The sequence below is a fragment of the Xiphophorus hellerii genome, chromosome 9 (genome assembly GCF_003331165.1).
Source record: "Xiphophorus hellerii strain 12219 chromosome 9, Xiphophorus_hellerii-4.1, whole genome shotgun sequence".
Taxonomy (NCBI): Eukaryota; Metazoa; Chordata; class Actinopteri; order Cyprinodontiformes; family Poeciliidae; genus Xiphophorus; species Xiphophorus hellerii.
Genome location: NC_045680.1, coordinates 7,557,543 through 7,583,851, shown reverse-complemented (window position 1 = coordinate 7,583,851; position 26,309 = coordinate 7,557,543). Strand labels below are relative to the sequence as shown.

Genomic DNA, 26,309 nt, shown 5'->3' with positions numbered 1-26,309 from the left:
TGCCATCTGCTTCGTGTAAATTAAAAGATTAAAAACCTTGTGGTAGGTCTTTCAAATAAGAAAGTCGGGTTGAAATCAAGCCTTTAAAAAGCATATGTTAAAACCATCAGGAATAGTAACACTATATACTGTACCACCTAATGCTTGAAAGACTTCTCAATATTTTAGAAAAATGTATCCAGCCGACTGTACTTTGGCCAGAAAATGGCAACTTTGCCATGATATTCTGTATGGATTGCATACATGAAGTCTCATAATGTAACAGCATGCTGCAATTACATGGCCTGAACACATACAAGCTCGACAGAGAGTTATAATCATGACTTTTCCACCCACATCAACCTCAGGAGAACTGTCACAGTTTCAGCTTGAGCTTTAAGCTGTTCGCAGTGTCTTGCAGCGCTTTTATTTTGCAGGTTTCTCATGGATATCACAGCGTCGTGGAGCCACTGCAGGAGAATATTGCAAAAAAAATAAAAAACAAATTAAATAAAAACTAAACTCAAGCAAAATAATTCTTCAGCACTAGTAGCTAACACACTACCTAACTGCCCAGAGTGAGCCATACTAAAGCCTGAAGTATTGTTCTACATTTACCCTCCAAAAAAATCTCCTTCCTGAACACAGCATATACTCACACACACACACACACGCGCACACACGCCCACTGAAAGAGTGTTTCTCCCTGCTCAACTATGATTGAGAATTCAGCTGAAAAGTAGGCTAAGCCCATATGTTGACATTATACACATTCAGAGCATTATAGATGCAAGTAGACTTGCACTCCTATACTATTCCCAACACATACACCAACTCTTGTGCTCTTATGTTCGCTGGATTGTATGTTTTCTGTTGGGAGCTTTGCTGTGTTCTGTGCCAAAGATATGTCTTCTCAATATCCTTTATTCAAGCTGCACAATCTGTACGCCAACTGATTCCTGCAGAAATATATACACAGATAGAAAATTCTGTCCTTACCAACACCATGTAAATTTTGTTGCTATGGGACTTGTCACAGAAAAAGGGGAAAACAAAGAGAACATATGATTAGCTTTGACTGATTTTATCAGAGGTTCTGAGAGTAGAAACGCTCAATACTATTTGACTAAATTCTTCTAAATTATAACTGTCAAGTGTGAGATGATTTTTATTTAATCATGCACAAGCATTAATACATTCAAAATCACAGGAAGCAGATTTGAACAATGCATTCATTAGCTACTTTATTAGCTAAACCTTGCTAATAGGAGGGTTGGAACCTCTTTCCCTTTCAAAATTACCTTAATTTCTTACTGTAAGAATTTAGCAAAGTGTAAACTTTTTATTCCGAACCATAATAGCAACATGGTTTGGAATTTCACATCAATGATGTGAATCTCTATTGGAAAAACTTTATTCTTTCTTCATTGGACTAAGAACTGGTAACTGTAGTGACAATTGGAGAAGAGAAGCTCATTGTCAGGTTCAGTTTCAAATGGTCAAGTTTTGTTACTTGGTGCTTTCTGCTGATAGAAGCCATCATGTATGGATAGTCACGGTCAGACACAATATTCAGGGACGTTTTGGGGTTTAAATAATTTTCAATGGGAACCAAAGGAGCAAGAAAATGTCATTGCTCTGTTAGGGTTATTGCACTATCACCACTTACCAATTGACACCAGGTAGGAAGAGGATACATGCTGCAGCCATTGCCTGGTAAAAACTAGCCTCTTGTTCTACTCTTTGCTTCATACAGAGGGGTTGGACCCTCAACTATTGAGAAAGGATTTCTTGCTGGAGGCATGGACTCTGTTGAAGTTTTAAACAACTTTTTACCCAATCGCTAACCATTGGCCATGACATATATAATGTGCCAACTTAATGACGCTTACCAGGAATTATGTGCACTGTATACAACTCCATGGGGAATAGGGCCACAACATTAAAATGTTATGCATTGCTGTTGCTCCTACTTTATTTGCTCAATGTTTAGAAACGAAGCCAGTGCAGATTGAATGGTTTCTTTCACTTCTTCTGTTGCCATTGCTGAACCACAACCACAGGCAGACTACAATTCTAAAACAGCACAGACAATCCATGTCAATGTTTACAACTACTCCTTCTGTTTGCTGATTGCCCCAGTTGGAATTCAACCAGAGAAATCAGGCTCAATGGGCAACAGTTAAAAGATGGTAAATAAATGGTTCTGCAACTATAGAATAACACAGTGAATTGTACAGTGTTCGGTGACAGTGATTCTTAGGATCTGTTGTCAGGTAGGGTTATGAATAATCAGCTTAAATGTTAGAGCAGAGAGAAATGCCTGCAAGTTTTACATCTTCATATGTTGTGATGTTTTTACCATTTCCTTCTCTTTGCTACATTTTTTATTTGTCCTCAACTTGCATATTCTCCTTACATTTCATATCCCTTTTAAAGACCCTGCTTTACCCTCTGACCAACTACTGCACAAGAAGCTGCTGCTGCAAAAAAAAAATCCTTCAAGAGAACAAATCTTTGATCAGTAAAAAAAATCTCTGACACATCTTTCTTTCATTTCAAACATGATTGATCAAATGTGTAACACAGTGAGCTTGGCCTCTGCTGTTTTTGCTTTCTGGATCTGTCTTGTCAACACAGCAGCAGGCGTGTGAAGGCTCAGAAAATTCACACCAAAACCCAATTCATTACAGTAACTTCTGGAAGCTTGGCAGAGGTTATCAAAGTACAGTTGGGCTCAGATTTCACAAGAAACAAGGGAAGCAACTAACTATCATTGCATTTTTAGTGTTGTTTTTGAGTCCCTTGTTTTATATATGCAACAAGAATTAAAAAATAAATTTGAGTGTATGGCTGGGCGATGTATCAAGTATACTCGATGTATCGCGATATTTTGAATTCACGATAGTTAAAATGGCTATATCGCAACTATCGAGTATAAATTGTCGTTCAAATAATGAACTTTCGCCGTCAAATTCACTGCGAGTATGGTATATCCAACACCCCATGAATGCATCACTAGTTCCTCCCCGACCTCCCAACCTGAAAATTTCCTACCAGTCACGCTGCACGGAGAAAACAAACAACATGGTGACAGCGAGAGCCCTGAATGAGACGGTAACTGAACACGAATCAGATGAACTAGACTAGTTCCGAAGAGAAACAGCACTGGATCAATAGTAATAATGGTTTGGATTTATATGGAGGATGTCAAACAAAATGAGGTAATTTGTGAAACATGTTATAAAACTATTGCCACAAAAGGTTGTACCACAAATTCATTTCACCACCTAATGGAACTATTCTATTACATGCCGCGCTGCCGCGGTAGAACTAGTCCGTTAAAGTGAAATCTGACGATGTAGGTATGATTCATTTAGTGATGTGCAATGGGAAAAATAACTCAAAACTACTCATTCTTTTTTTTCTCACTTGTGTCAGCTTTACGATACACGCAGACTGGTTGCCATAGCTACTGACAACAACACAACTTTATGTATCAGGATTCAGCACCAAAAACACCTCAAACATTACCCCCACATAGAACATAGCATTCAGTTCATTACAGTTTTGGGTTTTTAGGCTTAATTTAAATTAATAAGTGATCACTTAGATTAGCCACCACTGCTATTAGTAACACAGCGGTGGTTGATTAGCTAATTTAAACACCTGTTTTACTGATGATCTGTCCAAAACACACCTTATTCCACAGCACATCTATTTAAGTTTGTCAAAGTCAAGCATAATTGACCTACTTCCCTCTCCCTCTCTATTTTTTTCTTACTTAAAACTTATTTCTCACCTTGTTATCTAGTCATTATGTAGACAGTTCATAGCAAAACACCGAATCCCTTTTTATATGAGCTTACATTTAGTCTAGCAGGGAAATGGGGGGCGGGAACACATGGGTGACATCATGCTGCAAGGGATCTATAGTTTAAAATAATATTTGGAGTTTATTTAAGAATATCGTGATATATATCGTGTATCGTGATATAGCAAAAAATCTATCAGGATATTACGATTTTTCTCATATCCCCCAGCCCTATTTTAGTGGATGTTTAAAAATACAGTGCCAAAGCTTCTTTATAAAAATAGTTTTGAATACTGCAGAAAATTCAGTTTACAGACCAAAGTAGCTGATTTTGAGAGGATGGACGGGTGCACCTCCAGTACATTTTAGATATAATCATAAACTCTGTGTTATTACAGCTTGAAATATTTTGCACATATGAGCAACAAAGGAGTTCAAGTCATGTAATCATCTCATCATACACAAAGCAGTAATTGCTGAATTGGGTTGTTATATTTCATTACTTTTTTTTGCTGATTAGAAAGTGTATGCAAAGGGAGCTTATGCGGTAGAGAAATACATAAGACAAATGCATGTAGAACAAACAGAGAGTAAAACACAAGTAGGAGAGAATATGGGAAACAAAATAAATGCAATAAAAAGCTGTTTGTAGGGATGAGTCTTTTACAAGAGCAGCTTATCCACACACACTTGCTGTGTGGATAAGCTGCCACAGACTACAGGAACCTGCAGCTTTAATGAAAGTGACTGGGGGGGGGGGGAGGTTTCATTAAAACCATATTGCAGGGCACCATCAATTCATCTTTGCAGCCTTCACATACAAATACAAACGAATACACACACATGCAAAATCCAACAATCCCTAGAACTGCCCTGTCCTCCCCATTACCAGGAGTTTCTTTCATCTGTCCTAATCTGAAAGGCAAGGAAATTATTTTAGTTGACACCTGGCAGATGTGTTCTGATAACTTGAAGGGGATTTTCTATTTTTCACATATTACACGTTGAAAAAAAATCAGTTAAAATCTAAAAACAAAATTCACAGAAGAAAACTAGATAGTTTTATTCAGGGATTAATGCATGGTTGACAGCAGCTTCAAAAAATATATATTTATTTTAATATCAAGCATTATCTTTTGGGGGGTAAAATGTGTGTCTGGATTTAAAACCAAAACATGTTTAAGTAATTAACGTTAATACAAATCACTAGACACCACAAACCAGAGAAGGGGGTATTTGGAATCACCGGAAACAGAGCAAGAAGGCAGATTAAAATGAGAAGGTTGACTGTAGAATTAAGATGGAACCATACTGCAGAGGATAGATACAAGAATGGCTGGTGTTAGTGCTGAAGTCTTGGCTAATAGATGAGAACAACTTCAAGGTCAGTTCAGGAGCAGCCATGACAACATGATTTTTTTTATGGTGTAGGTCCAAGTGTTGGCCTTTTACACTCATCCTGGTCATCCCAATACACTCAATGAACAGGGTGGTTGTATGCAATAGAAGTATTCAACTAAATTTCTAACCACACAAAGAAAAGTGCAGACTCATACGAGATTCCCTCCAAGTATAAGTAAAAAAAATCATAACTAAAGATGGACTAAAATCAAAAGAGGAGACAGAATAAATGAGTTATTGAAAAATAACTGCTGACTCCAAGGCCCAACACCACAAGAAATTTTCATTTGAAACACTAAATGTCTTACATTCAAGAGCAAAACTGTTCCATTTATTTTTCCTTAGCAGTTAGGTAAAATAAAATGCTGCCTTTCAGATTAATCTGCTGAACTCACCAGGACTTCCCTCAATGATTTCTGTACACATTTAATCTTCAATTACACTGTTTCTACTTTTGAAAAAAAAAGAAACATTCACAAACACTAAGACACTTACCCTTGCAACAAGAGGTCAAGATATGTTATAAAAACAGTTGACAGTACAAAAGCCATGGTTAAGGATTCTGCCAAAACTACTAAAAGTTGTAGTTTTTTTTAACAGTTTACCCAATTAAACATTTACTTACACCAGAAATGGTACAAATCAAAGTAAAAGTGGAAACAATGGCAATAGCTTCCCAAATACTTAAAACATGAAAAATAGGTTATTACTAGGGATGCTCCGATCAGGTTTTTTGCTGCCAATTCCAATATCGATCATCCATGAGGCCGATCTCTGTCGATCACCGATCTCTGCCAATCAACTGGAATGGCTGTTAATTTTTTGCTTTACAGAAATGATACTATGTTATCTGGTAAAATGTAAAAATTCTCTGGCAATAAATTCACCTAATTTAGATATAATAGACATATTTTTATACATATCTAAAATCTTTTTTTTTAAGTTACATGCTGCAGCTTTAAGCAGACGTTCGGTGTGAGAGTTCACTGACTGGTGGAGGTTGAGCGGTGCTATGTCTGTGAAATATTACCACCAGTAGCGCTTAGCGGCGGACCAAGAGCAAGAGCAGATCACAGCGTCTTACACTGCCAGCTCGAAGACTTGAATTATTTTTCTGGTTATTTGTCTAGTTTTCTGACCATGATAATAATCCGGGTGAGTGTTGGTAGTTGTTCACTGCTTTACCTGCTATCTGATCGCTCCGGATGTCTTTTTTTCCTGCATTGAGACTTGATGTAGCCAAACTTCGTCAAGTGCTTGTTTTTTTAATTGCCACATTAGATTCGTTGTGTTGATGCATTTTGACGTACTTCAGCCCCAAGGTAATTTTCCGCTGCAACACGCACTCCATTTATATAGCATAGAAAGAGATGATATCATGGAAAACTAAAGCTTCTGTATGGCCTTCCATTGCAATTGATATTGCAGCATTTACACAATCCGACTACCTGGTTAGCCAGCCTGCCATGCACTTCAGTAACAACAATAATCTCACACTGTCCAATGGAAATGCTTCACTTACCTCTGCATCAGTGATGCTTGAAACTGAAAGCTAATACGTCTGAATTCTTAGGAGCAATCATAAAGCACAGAAATTGAATTTGCAGCGTGTCAGTTGGTCCTTTAGTATGACAAAAATAAAAGCAAATCACAGTGACTTTATGAAAAGAAAATGTACCAGCCCAGAACAGGGCAGAACACTGGGAAATACACACCATTGAATCCAGTATGAATGTACTACTTAAAGCACTAAAACACTTGTTTTCCAAACACCAGTATTGTTGTTAGGTAGAAAAGTGTCATAACACTACTCACAAGTTTCCAAATGAAACAATTCCCCACCCCTCCATTTCATCTTTTCATTACGGTTAGCTTATCTGCCTAGAATCTCTAAAGGGATATTAAAACATTAGTATACTTCTCAAGCTTATAATGTGAGCATTTATTGTATCTAAATCTTACAAAATCTGTAAAGCCACAGATAAATTCCTCTAGGTTCCATTGGTGGCTTCCCTGTCTTTAATAGCACTTATGATCATGCTTCAGCTCACCCCAGGTTGCTTAGTCAGAAATCCATTATAAAATGTTCTTCAAGACATGACGTCTCAAATGACTTGCTGGACTAACAGTCAGCAGGTTTAAACTACAAAGAAAACTCACTGCTCCCACACAGCAGGCCCACTTTCACTGCCTTTCCACTGTGTAATCAATGAAGGGAACAGGAAGGGGGCACTGAGATGGGAAAAACAGGAGCAGCACATGGGATTGAACTGTTGAGACTGTGTCAGACTGGGGCAGTCTGACAGAAGCGAGACTGCCTGTGCCACAGAACCGTCTTACCACCACCAGCAGGCAAGGCCGGTGAAGTGTCTTGCCCAAGACAATGATTGAGACAAATGGAGCGGGCGTTCAAACCGGCAACCCACCAGTTACAGAAAAAACTCCTACCATTGTCACCATATAAAATTAACAATTATGAAACCCCAGAAATACATGTTTAATAAAATACAAAATGTAGTAATATTAGAGATAAGACTGGAGTATTTGTGATTAGCAAAATAAGTATCCATTGCATTACGTGAGTGTAATAGTTTGGACTACTACAAACAAATGGTCTACATATTTGACCAACAACATATTGAAATTTTTTTGGGTTCAAAATTAATATACAGCAGTTGAGTGTACAGTGGAAAGAAATGGCTCTGGATAAGAGCTATGACAACCATGCCAAGTGTGAAGGTAGTATGCAGGAAAGTCAGGCTCTTCAACAATATAAAAAACTGTGGCAGGGTCGAGAGGTGAAAGGAGGTAATGGAGGAGCACAAAGGAGAGAAAGGAGAGGGGGAAGGGAAAGGTAGCAAAATGTGGAGGGGAGGACTGAAGAGGGAAGAACCAGCAAAGAAAAGAAAGACAGACAAGTATAAGACACAACACTAGTGGAACACAACACTAGTAGAACAAAGAACAGAGTGATAAGGGGCTAAGGGGGATTGTGATGAGGAGAAAAGGAAAAGAGGAGTGAGTTGAAGGAAAAGTAAGAAAGGGTGACATAAATTAGAAGCATGGGTGCTTGAAAAGAAGGATGAGAAATTGTTCATAAAAAACCTCGGTACAACATGAATAATAAAGAAGGAATTTTACATTAGGTATGAGGTTCTCCACCTCCTACAATCTATCAAAAAAGATTTTGTGGTCAAGCTTCAGCTGTAAAGCAGATGCTGTGTAGATGATAAATAGGTCAGTGGAAATGGAGATGAGGAGTGAGAGAGCACTAAGGCTGAAATGTCGAGTGCTGAACCAAATTTGTAATACAGTTCCTCAGGTCTCTTATATGGCAAATCAATGTCAAGACCTCACAGCAACCCTAGTATGCCTTAACATCAGTAGTCTTGAATTGGCTACATCAAAATACTATGACTTGAACCATCATTCATTTAAAAATGCAAGTTTTATTTCAGAAGGGAACAGCTGTTTCGTACCTTCTCAATTTGACTTAAAAGATCTATGGACTTTCAACTAAGGTAATTAGGAGAAAAATGCCAATACTAGCAATCAAGAATTTTCATAAGACAATGTTATACAATATATAAAAGCCACAGTTGGACAAGGTCATTTCATCTTCCTCCCTCTACCTTTGACTACCCAACACAATCTATTGTTTTCCCAATTCACCTCTTTCAGATGTTAGTGTTCTTGTTTTGTCTTGGCATGGCTTGCCTGGACCACCTAGGTATTTTAAGTATTTGCTTTAATGACATTTAAATCCCAGAAGTCTGGATTATATCTGAACAAAGTTATCCTTACAATTTTTAATGTGATTGGCAAAAATCCAATGACAAGATGGTGTACTGTTCTTTATTATAACTCCCTGTCTAAAAATGGTAACTAGGGCCACACTACCTATTATTCATGTGAAGATAAAAGATAATGCTTGCTTTCCCTTCAAAATGTTTGTATTAACCCTCCTGTGGTCTTAGTGCGACGCTCAGAAGGAGCGCGGCAAATGTCACGGGAAGCGGGGCAGTTGTCTCGACAAACCGTCAGTTTCCGAAACCACACACACACAAAAGATCTTGTAAAAGCACACATGGAGTCAGTGCGATCCCGCTGGTCCACGCACAGAGTAAAAATCTCACAGGATCTAAATGACACAAACTCTTAAGGCCATGGGTAAAACTTAACATTTGCCTAAATTTTAAAGTATAATATCTCTGAGCTACATCTGTGCAAAAATTGCACTACTGGCAATTTTTTCCCACTTTTTGCATCATGAAAGAAAAAAACTCTGCCTTTTCATGCATTTTGTCTCTAGGTGCAGTTTGTAACTTCAGCCAAAATCAATACATTGAAAGAGATAGACAAAATGTTAATCTTGCTGTGAAGTAAAACTTTGCTGTGAAGTCTCAGCCTTCAAGAGCTTGCATCTCTGCCAGGCAAAGCATCTTTTCTACAGCACCTTCTCATGTTTATGCTGTAGGGCAACTGATGCAGAAATGCAACCGGCTCAGCTCCCTAACATCCTCATCCACCTCTCCTGGATCACTGTTCTCTTGCCACCTACCTCGGGGCACAGCCCAAACCAATTTTTATAACTTGCCTCTGACATTTATGGGTGCATGTGGGGGAAGGGTGCATGGGGGTTGAGGCATGTAAAAAAGGAGGGTAAAAAATACATCTCCAAGGAAAAACTTGGATGTAATCTTGCTTCATCTGAGTGCTTTTACTTGCTTGCTTTTACTTTATTATCTTGTCAGGGAAAGACAATGTGCAAGAAAAGCATTGGGCTGTGAAAATCAGCATGAAACTATGGCAGAAATGTTTGGAAAAAGTTAAGTGTTACTGCAGTACAGGTAATGCTGCTGACAATTCAGTTTGAGGAGGTTTCCCTTGTTTGTCATTGCCAACTTTGTGGCTTAGGAGGAGATCTGTTATGCACCAGATTTACGTACCTAACAGAGCCAACTCGTAAAAACCCTTAAAATCTTTGAGATGCACATGCACAATGCCCCTCACTTCTTTTCTCGGAATTGAAGCAACCATTTTTTTTTTCTACCAAGGGGATTTACAGTAACATCATCTGCAGTTTCTGCAACTTTTGGTATATTTCTTAGTTAAGTATTTACTGCTCACAAGATTACAATATTAAAATTGTGTCTAACCAACTGTTTCGTGGTATGGCAGACATAAGTTACGAGAGACGAGGGATCAAATTAAACTAGTGCCTCCATTAGTTACAGTTGGGATTGAAAAGGGCACTTTCAGTTCTAAGAAAAGACGCCGTTAATCAGCTGCAGTTTAGTCAGGTTCTGATGAAGTGCAGGGCGAGGTGACAGGTTTAAAAGATGGTTCATGGAAAAGGAGGCACACCGCCTTGAGCCAAGAGATGGGCCAAGACATGGACAAAACGAAGAGGTTTGAAAAGGGCTAAGGTAAGTTTGGAACAAGAAAAAACAGGCCATTAGTGAAAGAGAGAAAAATTCTGAAAGAATTTTGTTTTATTGTGGAGACCTGGCATAAGGGACATCTAAATCAGCATCTAGACACAAAGACAAACAAACAACTTTTTAAGAGATAATAAAAAGTTGAAGAAGGGCAACCTCCTAAAGTCTAATATAATTTCTAGAGTCCATAATGGAGTTTTAAGGTGGTAAACTGCTTTTGTTCAGAGTAAATGATATGCATCTTTTTTTCAATAGGTACAAATAAAAGGAAGCATGGGATCCATTATTTTACGCCAAACAGTGTTTTGGAAATCCAAACACAAAATTATAAACTTATCTGAAATGAGGTAAGACTGGTGTAGGCATTAATTTGACATGCTCAACTAAATAAAGCTACTCTTATCAACTGCCATTTCTGTTGCCATTTTGTAATTATTTTGAGGAAAAACAAAGGATCTTAGTCACCAAACATATATACTGTGTCCAGTGTGGCATTGGGGCCACTCAGAGTTCATCCAACCAGCCAAAAATACTTTTAATATTGCTATTAGTATCAGTGTTTGAGTATTGCAAACACTGATATTGCAATGATTACTATAATCTGATGTAATATCCAGCTCTAATTAAAATTTTATGAAATTAAGGAGATTTGTGGAATATCAAGTTCTGGCTTGTCTTCAAAAAGTCTGTGTCACTTTTCATTTGTTCTGAATGGTGCACATGTATTGGGAACAAGATTGCAAAAGTATGAGATGTTTTACTTTTGCAACAATATCACCATCTTATTTTTCCCCTTGTTTAAGAATCAACTTGGAACTTAGGTTTTTATGTTCTGACATTACCTGTGAGTGATGAGATATTTATTACCTATACGCAGTAGGTCACTTTGACATTTGGTTTTATGTACCTGGCATTCTGAGGTAAATAAATCTTCCTCAGTGCAGACTAAGAATTTGCATCATGTTTCATGAGATTAAATTACATGTTTCCAACAATAACATACCCTGTTTGTCAGTTGCCTGGAAGAAGGCTACTATACTTTTCACAATAATACAAGAAAGACAAATTCGACTGTTTGGAAATTGTTCAAGTTGCGAAAAAGAAAAAAGAAACATGGACAGTGATGTTGCAGAAACCAAGAGCTACTTGTTACTCCAAACAAACCACACAGCAGTATGCCAAAAATCTATATTACCAAAATTTTTTGTCAAATTTTTTGAAAAGGTCTAGAGTTTCTGCATCCCAGTTACCTTGTTGATTTGCTATGTACTGCTCTCTCTGTCTCTGTTTTCTATTGTTTGAGTTGTGTCACCATCAAAATGTTTTGACCTTTTTGTGTTCACAAACTCACTGAAGTGTTTCCTTGACTCCAAGAGAGGCATTTTTAGTTAAACTTCAGGAAGCATCTAAAGTAATAGTTAGAAATAACAAGAACAAAAAGCAAAAGAAATTTAGATAATTTGAGGAATGTACTGTCATATTTAATAAAATGAAATATAAATTTCCTTGAGGCTTGTTTGTCAGATTAAAAGTAAATATTTCTAAAAATTTTAAGCTATTTTTAAATATGCCTTTTTATTAAGATGACATTTCTGTAATAACTTAATTCATAAATGAACATTTCAATTATTGATCTGATTTTTGGCGAACATACACAAAAAAAGTCCTTACTGGATGCTTATTACACTAAGAGTTATAGTTTTTCTAAAGACAGTTTTAGCAAGTTCTCAAATTTACACAACTACTTTTAGATTCACTAATCAAAAAGGTCTTGCCATCAAACAGTATGCTAAATAAATCCCTGATATTGCAAAGGATTTACTTAACATTTTTAATTAAGGCATGTATTTAAGCCTTGAATAAAATCTAAGTAAAATAATGCATAGAGCTTGTTCATAGATAAAAGACAGTGAGAAACCCTGAGAAGTCTTTCCTGTCTGAGTGAAGGAATATCAACAGCTCACAAACACATTTACAACAGGCTGAACAAAGCACCAAGTTAAAGATTAGCTGCTTCTTCAATACCATCTTTACAGAATATAAACTATGCCTTCTGTACCTACACTGAATGGAAACTGCTTAGATAAATGTGACACTCAGAATGTGCTGAGTTACACATTAATGAGATTTACAGAAAGACCCATCATGCCCAATCGATCTAGCTGTTCAAAAGTGTCCAGAGGAGAATTTCAGAAGAAGTGGAGCAAATAGAGAGTTAATGAACCATGCATTGGCCATTATTAGTCTTTTTCACCTCTCAACTGTGACCTTTAGTTAGGAAAGAGAGTTGAACAATAAACCGGTACTTTTAAAAGAGCAGATGAGACTTAAAAACAGAGTAATACTATAACCCTTAAAGAAATTGAAAATGGAATGGAATGGATCAAGAAACCAGTTGCTAGTACATAATGCTTATATTAAAAGTAACTATTGCATGTTCCAGTGGCAGTGATTTAATCTACATTTTGGTCAGGTCTAAGTTATTTTCATCCTGGCTGTCCTTCCTTCCTTATTTTGCCTTTTGTCTCTGAATCTTCCCAGACAAATTATTTCAAGTGTATATTAGAACAATGTATTGTTACCACATTCAAGCTTATCTCCAGAGATTAGAGATTAGTTTTAATGCACCATAGTATAACGGTGCATTAAAACTAAAACTCAAATTAAAAAACTTACAAGTTTGTTCATGTAAGATTGTGTTAGTTGATAAAAAAGAAGTCTTGTACTAAAGTGTGTTAATTTATATTTGCACACAGATCATAAATCTATAAGGTTTTGATTAGAGAAAATCCACTTGGTTGTAAACTCTGACAGGTTTTTGGTATTTGCCATATCTGTCCAACATGATACAGTAAAACTTGCTTTGGTAAGAGTTGTGCAAAGATGTAACAGGATGCTAATGTCTGGGATGTGTGAAGTGTCCACACCAATACAACAGCAAACAGTTGTTTATGAACCAGTCTGACAACGTCTGTTGACATTCAAAGGTGGCTTGAGGTTAAAATCGTAAACAGTGCTTACTCAGACTGGTCGTGTAACAAGATAGATGGGATCAGCGTGCAAGGTCGTGTTCACAACAGAATTACAGCTCTTACTCAGAGTGACATTACATATCCCTCAAAATGCCAACCACTTAAAGAGGAAATAATTAAAAGAGAAAAGTTCACATATTCACACCTCTACCTGAAAACAACTCACGTTTGACAATCCTATTAATTAAATCTTTGTTGTATGTGTCTCTTTCACAGGGGATTGAAACACAGCCAGTGAAAAATAAACTGTTGAGCTTGTTTTGTTCTGACCTGACATGGCAGTGTTACTCCTCAGAGAGGGACTCTGTCTCACCTGTTACTCACATGTGGCAAACAGAGTGCTGTTTAAGTGTTGCTGTGGTAAAGGAACATTTCATCTTCACATGTAAAAAGAATAGCAGTACAGTTCGCAAAGCTCTCAATGAACTGTATGGTTTCAAGTCACCTAAGTGGTACCCATAGATGTTTTTAAGAGAAAACCCTGGATCTATGAGAAGTTTCTATATTGGCTTTAGAATACCTTTAAAAAGTTTCCTTTCTGCATTAAGGTAACATAGAATATCAGTCATAACTTAGTATTTTTTCCTCATCTCCTTGCTGTGGTTTGATAAGGAGACTGCAGCATTCTGTGCAGTTCCAGAATACTGTATATTAATCAAGAAATAGAGCTTTATAAACAGCATACAGATGATTAGACAAAGTAGAACATAAGCCTCACTCAAGTGCTACATAATTATACAATTGTAAATGCAAATTTTTGTAAGTATCTTTAATCACCTCACTCAAAAATGATAGGACAGACTAAACACGATGTAATAAAATGGCATCACTAAATAGATAATCGACTAAATAGCTTACCATTAACTTGAGCAAACAAATTGCTCAGATCACACCTATTTTAATGTCTACATTCAATTTAAAATACCTGACTTAAAGTGCATCTGGGAAGTATTCACAACACTACACTTTTGTTCCACATTTTGATATGTTATAGCCTTATTCCAAAATGGATTACACTCATGTTTCCCTTAAAACTCACAACACCTCATAATAACATTGTGCAAAAAAGTAATATAAAGGTCCCACAGTTGACACTGCATGTCTGAGGTAAAAAAGAATTCCCTTAAGACCTCCGAGACAGGACTATTGTAAGATACAAATCAGTGTACAAAAAATATATATTTATATTTTACTGAAGCTCAAAATAAGCACAGTGGTCTTCAAAATCCATACACAGAATTTTTTTTGGAACAACTAGGATGTTTCCTAGAGCTGTCTGGTTATCCAAACTGAGCGACCAGGAAGAATAGCTTTAGCCAGGGAAGTGAACAAGAATGTGATGGTCCCTTTGTTAGAGCTGCAGCATTGCTTTGGGAAAAGAGGGGAATGTTCCACAAGGACGTTTCCAAGGTTCTGCAAGAGGAATGAGGTAAGATGCCCATCGATAGGTGTACCAACCTCGTGGCAACATATCTAAGATGACTAAAAGTGGTAAATGCTCTCAAAAGTGCAGCAACAGGTTTTGAACAAAGTCTGCGAATATGTATGTAATTTCATATTTTTAGTTTTTCAATTATCACATTTTTAAAAATGTAGGCACTGTTAATACTTTATGGATGAACTGAATTCTTCAAAAGTTAACTAATTCCAGCAAAAAAGGTCTCCCTCAGTCATTTAGCTCTGACAGCCTCTGAGAGGAACTAACATAAGTTCATATAAACAGCATGTGACCTTTTCAAAAAACGCAACTTCAAAAATACTGAACAATCGCGCAACCAGAAATACTCCTGAACAGCAAAGTTTGTCCTTACGTGAGAAAGCTGGCTTTCTTCAGAATGCAGACTGACAGACAGCAGCAACATGTGGTGAAGGGGGCATCAACTGGCTTCATATGACTAGAGAAAAATCTGATAGTTTTTCAAGACTCTATGACAGCAATTTATGAGGAATTTATAAAAAATATTTGAACATAGTTATGGTTTTGATACTCTAAATCCACAGCACACAGTGATATCACAACATGAACCATGCCAAACAAAATACCATGATTCAGTTGCTCTCAAATTATGCCTGAATTTGCACAACCTTTTTTAAAAAAATCTGTGTGAGTGAGAATTTTTTACAATCAGCATATGAATCTAAATTGGAGTCAATGTGCTATGCACACAATTACTGTAAATTTAGGGGAGGGGTTGCCTTATAAAGACTAACAATCATCTAATTAGTTCATGGCATGGATTAGCTGAGCTGTCACATGTAACTGTACTTTCTAAAATTAATGTTTATAGCTTTAAGTCATTTTTATCTGATACTGCATCAATCATAACCTGACCAGTTTGTCATGCTGTAGTATAATTTACTCCTAACTGATAAATACAATTTGTCTAATTCTTTTTATAACGAGCTCCACTACTTCCCACTGGAACAAACATGACAGTTCATGTAAACTTTTGTGACTTTCACCAAGTTTCTTTTTTCTTCTATTTCTTATAAACGTGAACTCAAAAAAGGTGCCAGTTCAGTCTGGCAGAGAGGAATATGCACAAATTGCCGTTTATCTCTCACATCTCAGGCCGAGCAACACTGCTGTGCTCTGGCAGTCTCCACTCACAAACCTTCAGACAGATCTAATCTTCTCACCCCACGCTGTTCGGTCTTCCTACATACAGTTAACCCAGCAGAGACAGATTAATGAGAAATTAATCCCTTTAATTCATTGTAAAGGTCTCCCATTCTTTTAACCAGTTAAGTTGCCTCTGCTCTTTGTCAGATAATAATTATAATAATAAATTTAATTTACAAAGACATTTATGTAAGAAAAGATCTTCATCTGAAAATTCTTTCAAGATAAAAAGAAACATAAGACAGAATTGTGATGGTTTTTTAATCATTAGAGTTTGAAACTCTACAAAATCTAGATCAGAGAGAAATGGGACTCAATCTGATCCTGCTAAGTTTCCTGCAGTTGTGTGCAGTTTGTTGCCATTTCCTGCTTTGCTGTGTCCTTAATTCATTATCAGCTACGGGTTCACAGCTGACTAATGCACAGAATGAACAATGACGGCAAGCGTTGAAATGTTTCCAGCAAGCCTGAATGACTCAGAGTCTACTGACACAAAGGCAGATAGAGATATATAAAAAAAATCATGTATTTTATTTAAAAATAAATATTATTAAAAACAAGTTTACTGAAAGATTTAACCACAAGCCAGTAGTGATGTGTCTTTGCACCACTTGTAATCTCATTAAATTTAACCAGGTTTTACAGCTGTCCATGAGTGCATTACATGAAAGACTAAGCGCTAGTACAAGATGACAAGTCAGATACATAATCTTACATGAACAAACTTTAATCTCGGACAAATATGAGGTTATCAGAAATAAGATCTATAAATTAAACTGCAAAATGAGCCTGAAGCAAATAGTGGAAAAAAAATAAATAAAAATGCTGACACTTTGATTGTGTACATGTATTAGCTTATCAATATCACTGCTCCAACATTAGGGCCCGGAAAGATGTCACAATCGTTAAAATTGTGTATTGCACTAAATAGATGTGTTGTAGAAGTCTTGTCTGTTTTATATACAGCATTATGAAAATAGCAGTCTTATAGAATAGGTGAAAATGTAAAACATAAGAACATATTCTTAAGAGTGTTAAGTGATTTTTATTGCAAATTACGCTTATTTCTAGAAATAATTTTTTTTAATCGTACATTATTCAGATAAAACTAAATTTAATATCAGATAAAAACAACCAAAGTAGCTACAAAAAAACAGTTTTCAAATGATTTCATTTATCAAGTGAAAAATAAAAGTAAAACAAACCAGACCATAAATTAATCCCTTTTCCACTTTGTTGAATTGTGAATAAACTGATTATCTTGCTTTATGGAAGGTTTGCAAGATAGATGAATTATAGAAAGAAACTCTGCCGTCCTCATCAAAAATAATATATGAACATCACTCTGTTCATGCGGGGAATTAAGTGTTTCACACATTTTATTATTTTTGTCTATCTATTCAGCCACCTAATGGGTTCCTGTTTTGTTATGTTTTATAAAAAAAGTGGAAGTTTAATAATTTGAAAAAAAAGACAATGTGACAATGTGTTGAATATAAAATAAAATTCAACATTTAATGAAAAATTTAAATAAAAAAAAGAAATATAGCCCTTTGTGTAATGGAAAGCTGGTCAGAGCCCTGATGCAAGAGAAAACTCACATTTGATTTTCATGAAAGTGGTTCCTTATCAATAGATAAGATCAACTTCAAATTAACTTAGTCGAGAACTTGCATCCTATTTCTTACAGATTTTTTTCTCATGTTACATTTTTAGATCATTAAACAGTTTTAATTACCAACAAAAATGACCTGAGTAAAATAAAATTGTTGGTTTTCATATAATTTAATTTAATGTGTAATTTTGGGGGGCAGAGGGTTTACCCAAAATCAACCAGGCCCTATGTAAAAAGTTAACTGCCCCCCTTGTTGGATCATAAATTATTAAAGTCCATCAAAAGTCAAATTAGGTATAAGTTATTTGCTGTTCTAAAAACAAACACGTATTTATTTTAATCAACATTTTTCATCCTAGACTCAAATTAAGGCATAACATTGTTGGAATCTGTGATTGTTTTCCTGTTCCACTCTACGATAATATAATTTTGTGCTAATTTTCACTTAAAAGTTGATAAAAAAAGAAAAAATGTTTAGGCTTATTATTTACTCAGGACAAGAAATATATAGGAAAACATCCTTAAAGATACTAACAATAAATGAGCATTTTATTCTTGCAAAAAAACTAAACCAAAAGTCTTTGTCAAGTCACTAGATGAATGCCAAAAAGCTGTCTAGCTTACAAACGTCATCATGGCTTCCCCACTTCTCTCAAGATTTCCATTTCGACTTCCTCTCAAAGTTAGATACCTGTGGCTTCCTTCCATTGTGTTTTCAAGCCAGTGTCAAACCGTTTTCATGCAGGAAGGGCCAGACCGAAGCCTATTTTCCTGCCAACAACAACAGAACCAGCCAATGCTGCTATGGCAGCACACTTGGAGGTCTGCTTCATATAAGCAGCTCACTGCTTCTAGTAGATTAGTAAAATGTTTTTCCAGGCTGCACCTAAGCATTCTTAGGCTTAAACCACTAAGTGTTGATGTATTTCATTAGGGTTTTATCATCGACTGGCAAAAAGTGTTGCATCATTGTGAGGTGGAAGGAAAAGTTTTCAAGATTTTCAAAATACTTTACAATTAAAATGTTTTAGAAATTGTGGTAAGCAACTGTATTCAGTGTTCTCTACTTTGACACCACTGAATTAAATACAGAAAAAACAGCAGCCTTTAAAAGTCACATAATTAGTAAATAATCTCTGTATAATTTAATCTCTGTATAAGACCAGGTGTTCTGTGTAGACCTCACAAAGAACTATTCATCCATCAAATGAACATTGAAAATGATCAGAGATACAGTCAGGAGGAGCTACAGAGGTTCACACCTCAGGTTGGAGCATATGTAGAAGGGAGAACTATTTCTTGAGAACTCCATAAATCTATCAGTTATGGAACAGTGTCAAAAGAAGTTCCATATACAAAAGGACACAACACTTGTTTGACCATAATAGAAAATACTATGTATAAAAAAAAACTACCATTGAACACCACCCTGAACAAAATCTCTTATCAGAGATACTCCATCCAATCTGACAACACCTGAGTGGTTTTGCAAAGAAGAATGACTGCAAATTTTAAGTTATAGATGTGCAAAGCTGGTAGAGCCATACCCAAAAAGAAAAACTAGAGTTGCAACTGCAGCAAAAGATGGGTTAAGGCATCTTAAATCAGGGAGATTTAATACAAATGCACACCACACATCTCAATATTAAATGTTTTTTTTTTTTTTATCTTGAGCATCATTTCACTTAATTTGACCTGGTTTGTCACATAAAATACCAATATAATACTTTAGACTTTTGGGGTTGCACTGTGACACAATGTGAAAATGCATAGAGGTAAAAATGCTTTGTAAAAAAGGCACTGTACATTCTGCACTATATTGCTTCAGACAAAAACAAGGGCAAATATGAGAAGTTACTTCTGCGGCTTTGTGTGAACATGTGTATGAGGTTTAGAAAGAATCTTCCATTAATCGTAGTAAACAGCTGAGGTTTGCCATAATCCTCAACATCAACACCACTGGCTTCACCTACAGCAGCTTGCTTAAAAAAAGTCTGCAGTCAAATTGGCACTGATTAAGATTAAGTCTACTTCCTGGAATTGAAAGCTGTAAAATATAGCTTCAGAGAGCAGAAAAAAAGGAAAGAGAGAGAAGGGAGGGAGATCACAGTCCAGTGCACAGCTTCAAAGGAAACCTACAGAACAGTGATGGAGCACATGGGAGACCAAACCTCCTGCCAGACAAGCCGAGCACAAGACAGTGAGCACATTTAGTTTACAACTAAAAACATCTAGTCATGCACAATGCTTTATCATTAAACTTTTCTTTAATTCTGGATGTGGTTCAAAGTGTTAAGTAATATGTTTATTCAATAACAGATGTTTTAGTAAATATGCTTTCTATTCAAGACACAACAGCAGAGACAAACTAAAACACCAACACTTCGATTCTCAGCCCAGTTGCTTGGCTCTTAACAGCAAAAACAAACAGTTCTCAAACTGTGATAGAAGTCCCGCTTGTCATACTTGTGATGCTTTAAGTGGAACTCAGAACAGGTTCTGGTTGGAACTGTTTGCAAGAAAAGCTAAAATTCAATGTGCTGTGGAGTAGGACTATAAAGCAACAAGATGAGTTGTTCAAGCACATGAACTGTTGATGCATCAGAAACCTCTTAAAAGAGAGGTGCAGGAAAGGAAAAGCTCAGTATAAACTGAAGTTTATACTGCTTCCCATTTACCCCTAAAGTGTGACACTAAATTATATATTGAGAGTGTATATACACTAAACTAAAATTGAATGTGCTGTAAAATTTAATGTGCAAATTGTTTATCTCATAGGATGGAGTTAAACAGTTTGGAGGTCACAGGAAGGAATGGTTTCCTGTAAAACTATAAATTACGGGAGTGATATTTTATTATATTTTTTAAAAAGCTGAAGAAAATCTGAATCATAAAATTGTTTCTTAAAGTAGGATCATAAGTCAGCTCAGCACAAAAGTTGACAAACATCCAATTATTTCAAATGTAGATCCCAAGCTGAACCCACGCACATAGGAGGAGAGCATCGACATGAATAATCACAGAATAAAACTGTTCTTGTTTTTTTTCCACCCCTGTTCTGCACTCACCCGGATCCGTCTCATGGCAGCAACAATCTCCACTCTGCTGCTCGGCCGCGTCACATCCAGACTGCCGATATACTGCCGCCAAGAAGGTGAAACATGACAGGTACAAAAGATGTGTTAATGACAAAACATTTGGAGTATACTTTGATTGTATTAACCACAACACGCCAAGAATCTACTTGAATTATTACTTCAATGGGCACAAGTTTAGTTTGTTTGTTAAGATCATAAATGACTTTCCCTGAGAACAAAACCTCTCAGGATTTGTTTCCAAAGTCGCAAAATGAGATTTCTATTGTCAGTTGTTCATGTTTTAAAGCTTCTTTAGAAACAAACGCACACTTAAACTCGACAACACTGCAAACACTGCCCTATTTTCACTTTGAAGGAGTTGGAAAAATTCACCTTTGCTTCGAAGTTGATCCCATGCTGGAATGCTTCCTCGTTGTGCAACGGGATCCTCAAATCGTGTCCGTCATCAACGAGGTTATACTTGGTTTTCCCAGGCATTTTCCTAACTGTTTATATATCCACACTATAGGAGAACGCAACCAGGATAAAAGCCAGGTCGATTGGAGAGGGATAAATCCAAGGAAAACAATCCGAATATCCGCTCAGTAGGTGTTCTTCATAGCAGCGAGGCGTCCCGAGCGCAGCGACGCTCCGACGCCGCCTAAACAGCAGCCCGAGCGGCGGGGAGAACTTCAGCAGCGCTCCGTTGAACTGCAGGAAACGCTCTGAGGACACATGCAGGCCAAGACAGACGGCGTCATGCGGGGGAAGATGTGTTTTCCCGACTTTTCCTGTTCGCAACGTAGAAGTTGGTTGAGTCCTGCCTCCGGTTGTGGACTTCTGCACTCTCCACCCTGCTCCACAGCATAGGGCGAGTTTGATTGGAGAGCTCGGGAATCCCACCTGTTTCCATTGGAACAGGGGCGCACCGGGGCTCTGCTGGAGGAGTGGCTCACACTCCCGTACCTGCCCCTTCTCCATTCCACCATCTCTTCCTCTTACATTCTCACACGTACACAAACATATAGCTGGGGGAAAAAATAAAACTTGAATAAAAGACTAAGAAGTGGTGCCCTACAATTTATTTATCGTTTTATAAAATCAGAAGTTACAAAACTACAGCCCGTTGTTTCCAAACTGCACTATTATTCACAAAGAATCTATCTATCTATCTATCTATCTATCTATCTATCTATCTATCTATCTATCTATCTATCTATCTATCTATCTATCTATCTATCTATCTATCTATCTATCTATCTATCTATCTATCTATCTATCTATCTATTCATTATTTAATTATTCTTGTTTAATAATTTGTGAGTAATAATCAAAATAGCCATTATTATTATTGTTATGACTATTATTATTGGTGTTGTTAGTATTATAAATTGAATAGAAGATGAAGATGTTGACAAGTATGGATAAAGGTTACTCTAATATATTTAGTTGGGAATAAATAATGATGGTAGAATCAAACCAAAAACCCTGCACATCTGGGAAATATATATAATGACAAGGCTGCCAACTAGTGACTAAATGTGATATTACATCATTGGTGCATCCTGCGCTGATATTTCATTAACATTTGAGGGTATAAAAACCTCTTTTTTCTGCTGCTTGTACCTTATTTAAAGAACCCACCGCAAAAGCAAAACAAATAACTAAATAGAGCCTTTTAGATCAATGGAATTCATGCGAATTAGTGGGGCAAAAAGTGTAGCCTTTGAAGTCATCTAACTGTAAAAATCCCCTTAATTCTTTATCTCTTTTTGCATAATTAGTGGAAAGGCTACTGGGATAGTAAAGTATCTAAAGCAGAGCTTTCAAATATATCTTCTGAGGTTTCACTCTTCTCATTTTGGATTATAATGGCTTTATTTAAAATTAATCCGGTTAATTTAGAATTAATAAGAAAACTTTAAGCAACTTTAAGTTGAAACTGCTATTCATTACTAAATATAAAGAAAATAAAACCTCACTTTGCCTCACTCATATAGGTTTATATTTTTGATTAACATGCTAACTTGTCTGAGGTGGGTCATTGCTATTAGAAAGTATGTGTCTCAGTGTACAAAGTGCCTTGCTAAAGTATTTGTACCATTCATTTTTTAAAAACATTTTATCACTTCTCAACCAGAAAGTTTAGTACATTTTGTAGGAATTTTGCATGATAGAGCAATGGGGCAACAGAGTATAGAACATACTTGTAAAGTGTAAATGAACACATGGTCTGGAATTTTACCTTTTATTACCAATAAAATCTGAAGAATATAGCATGCTTTTGCATTCATTCATTCATTTCCTTTGACTCAATGTTTTGTAGAACCAATCTTTTGCATTGACACATTAATATGCTCTGATATAAGCAAAAAAAAAAAGAGTCGTTGGGTAGGTAGAAAAAGAATTATTAAGGTTCGTACAGAAACAACTCAAAGTTCAGTTTAGAGACAGCAGCTGCAAGAAGAAACTGGAGAGCACACTACAACTCTGATCACAATTCATGTAGCACAGGCTTCAAGCAAAAGGAGGATTGGATAGATAGAAGTTTAATGTTGTTGTTATGTTTTATTATGCATCAGTCATATGTCTTGTCCCATGAGTAGAGATGCTTTGCTCCCTGTAAGGCAGTCCCAGGCGAATAGACAAGAGGAAGTGGGGTGGAACAAATTCACTTTCTCACAGCCTCTTTTCAAAGATACAAAGCACTGCTCCTAACAACATCTTCAGGAGTGAAGCCGTGCACGATTTTGCCCAGAAGCAGTTGGCTTAAGAGGTCCATCTAGTTACCAAATTTAACTCAGAATCTCCTGCCTTTTCTTTTGCCATTTTTGGTAACAAAATTAAGACAAATTAAATGGACCAACATGATTCTTTCAATTGTTTCATTACTCAACAAGAAAGCTTGTGTGGATGTTGTACTTTTAAACAGGATAAACAGAAATATTGTGACATAACATCCAAGGTTTAAGTGATTAACATGAAGTTTTTAAGTCTATGTTGCCTTTCAGGTGATTACAGACCACAAACAGCTATAGCTAGAATCCATACTCTGGAACTTATCCCAGTTTTATCACTCTGCAACCATAGCGATCAGTGATTTTATTTTAGATTTATTGTGATGGACCAACATAATACAGTGCATAGTTATGAAGTGAAAGGAAAATAATCCATTTTTTTTCTATGCAAATGTGAAATAAGTAGTATTCTTCTTAATTTGAGCCCCTTTACACCGATATTCCTAAATGCAATTCCAAAGTATTCAACTGCCTCTTAAAATGTTCAGTAAATAATCCCCATTGGTGTGTAATATAATCTCAGAGTAAAAACAGTGGGTCTGTGAAAGCCTTAGAGTTCTCTAGTACAACAAGAAGGTTAAGGTATTCTAAAGCAGTACTAAAATATAAAACATTCCAAACCTGTAGATATCTTAAGCAGCACTTTCAATCCAGTTGCTGCTCCACAACTATGCCTATGATGACATACTGGTTAAGGAGTGCATAATAGTCAAAAAGGCATCACAGTAAGTCTGGAGGAGTAACAGGAATCTACAACTAAACTACAGTAATCTGTTGATCAGGACAAGTAGTAGCCATACATACATAGAATGTATGCATACATACATAGTAGCCATAGCAATACATAAAAAATCTGACTTTTTTTTCCCCCAAAGAAGTAATTGTGGAAAGTAGGGAAAAGATGTACTGTTTGCTCTTTACCACAAACCATATAGGAGATACATTCAACTTTTGACTCTGACTTACATAAAAAGGAATGTGTAATTGTGACGTGGAAAGAAAATGATACATGGTGTTTAAAATCTGTTAGGAACAAAATCATAGACATGTGGTATGCATTAGTATTCTGCTCCTCTGTCAGACTAAATCCTAGTAAAATTCAATTTGTTGCAAAACATGAGAATATGAGAAATTGAAGGGGTATCAATGCTTTTGTAAGGTACTTTAAATGTGAATATGTGAAAGATGTTTCAAGAAAAAAAAAATCATTACATCAAACTAAGACTTTAAGCCCTTGTATCCTAACCTTTCTCTCCTTATGACAATAAACAAGGTTTGAGGCAGACAGGAACAGCTGCTGTCTCTGCATGAGCAGTTATTACAGAATAAAACCAGTAACCTTCCACAGTAACCCTGTGTCTTCCTAAGACTCTCTTGAAAGTACACAGTGTAAATTATTCCTGTTCAGTTTGTTGAACACATGGCTGTCTGTTGGATGTTGGCTTTTAAAAATTATTCTCCTTGTGAGCCAGCTTGTGGAGATCAGTGTACAGTCTCAGCAGGGGAACAGACCTCATCAGAAGAAATCAGAAGAAAACAATTAGTTTATGATTCAAATCCTCAAAAGCTTTTGAAAAGACCAGACTGTCTCTACATCTGCAATTCTTCACAGTATTAGACTGGATCATAGAGATAACCGGTCCAGGAAGCGAACCAAGACATTCCTTTTCCCACTGACCTAGGGCCAGAAGTCTGCCCTGAGTTCACCTTTAAAAATCTTCAAAGGGAAGCATCCTGTCCTGATTGATGCTTGAACCACTTTGGTTCAAATCGATGCTGTGTTGCTGCCAATGTTTGACACTCCCAAGCATAAAATTTATCCCCACCCACACACTGCCCCCAAATAGCAGATGTGAGAAGTGGGGAAAAAAACCTCATTTTTTATTTTCTGAAAATAAATAACACAGAGTGAGGCCCATGTCAGAAAATTCATTGATATTTTCCATGTACAGTACAGACCAAAAGTTTGGACACACCTTTTAATTCAATGAGTTTCCTTTATTTTCATGAGTATTGACATTGTAGATTCACACTGAAGGCATCAAAACTATGAATAACACATGTGGAAATATGCACTAAACAAAAAAGTGTAAAACAACTGAAAATATCCCTTAAATTCTAGTTTCTTCAAAGTAGCAACCTTTTGCTGTGATTACTGCTTTGCACACACTCTGCATTTTCTTGATGAGCTTCAAGAGGTAGTCACCTGAAATGGTTTTCACTTCATAGGTGTGCCCTGTCAGGTTAATAAGTGGGATTTCTTGCCTTCTAAATAGTCATGAAAATAAAGAAAACCCATTGAATTAGAAAGGTGTGTCCAAACTTTTGTTCTGTACTGTATATACTTAAGTTAATATTCATTGTTAAATTGACATTTTGCAAATTATTATTTTTTTGCTGATTTGCCAAATGCTACAGGAGTTTTTAACAATTTTAAAATCTTCTGTCAAATTGTTTTCTGTCAAATATGGAGATCATAATTTTTTTTTCCAATAACACACAATTTCAGATTTATTTAGCAAATCATGT

General features: G+C 36.3%; 1 protein-coding gene across 3 annotated transcripts in view; it reads right to left on the bottom strand.

Annotated features, from left to right (window-relative positions):
- LOC116725481 (carboxyl-terminal PDZ ligand of neuronal nitric oxide synthase protein-like) overlaps positions 1-21,578 on the bottom strand; it is a 196,779-nt gene extending 175,201 nt beyond the window's left edge. For all 3 annotated transcript variants that reach the window (XM_032571557.1, XM_032571558.1, XM_032571559.1), the window contains exons 1-2: positions 21,376-21,578; positions 20,974-21,045 (exon numbers count right to left, since the gene is read on the bottom strand). In XM_032571557.1, coding sequence (XP_032427448.1) covers positions 20,974-21,045; positions 21,376-21,480 — 177 coding nt within the window. In that variant the 5' untranslated portion in view covers positions 21,481-21,578. The remainder of the gene's footprint in view (positions 1-20,973; positions 21,046-21,375) is intronic.
- Between the last annotated feature and the right edge of the window lie 4,731 nt (positions 21,579-26,309).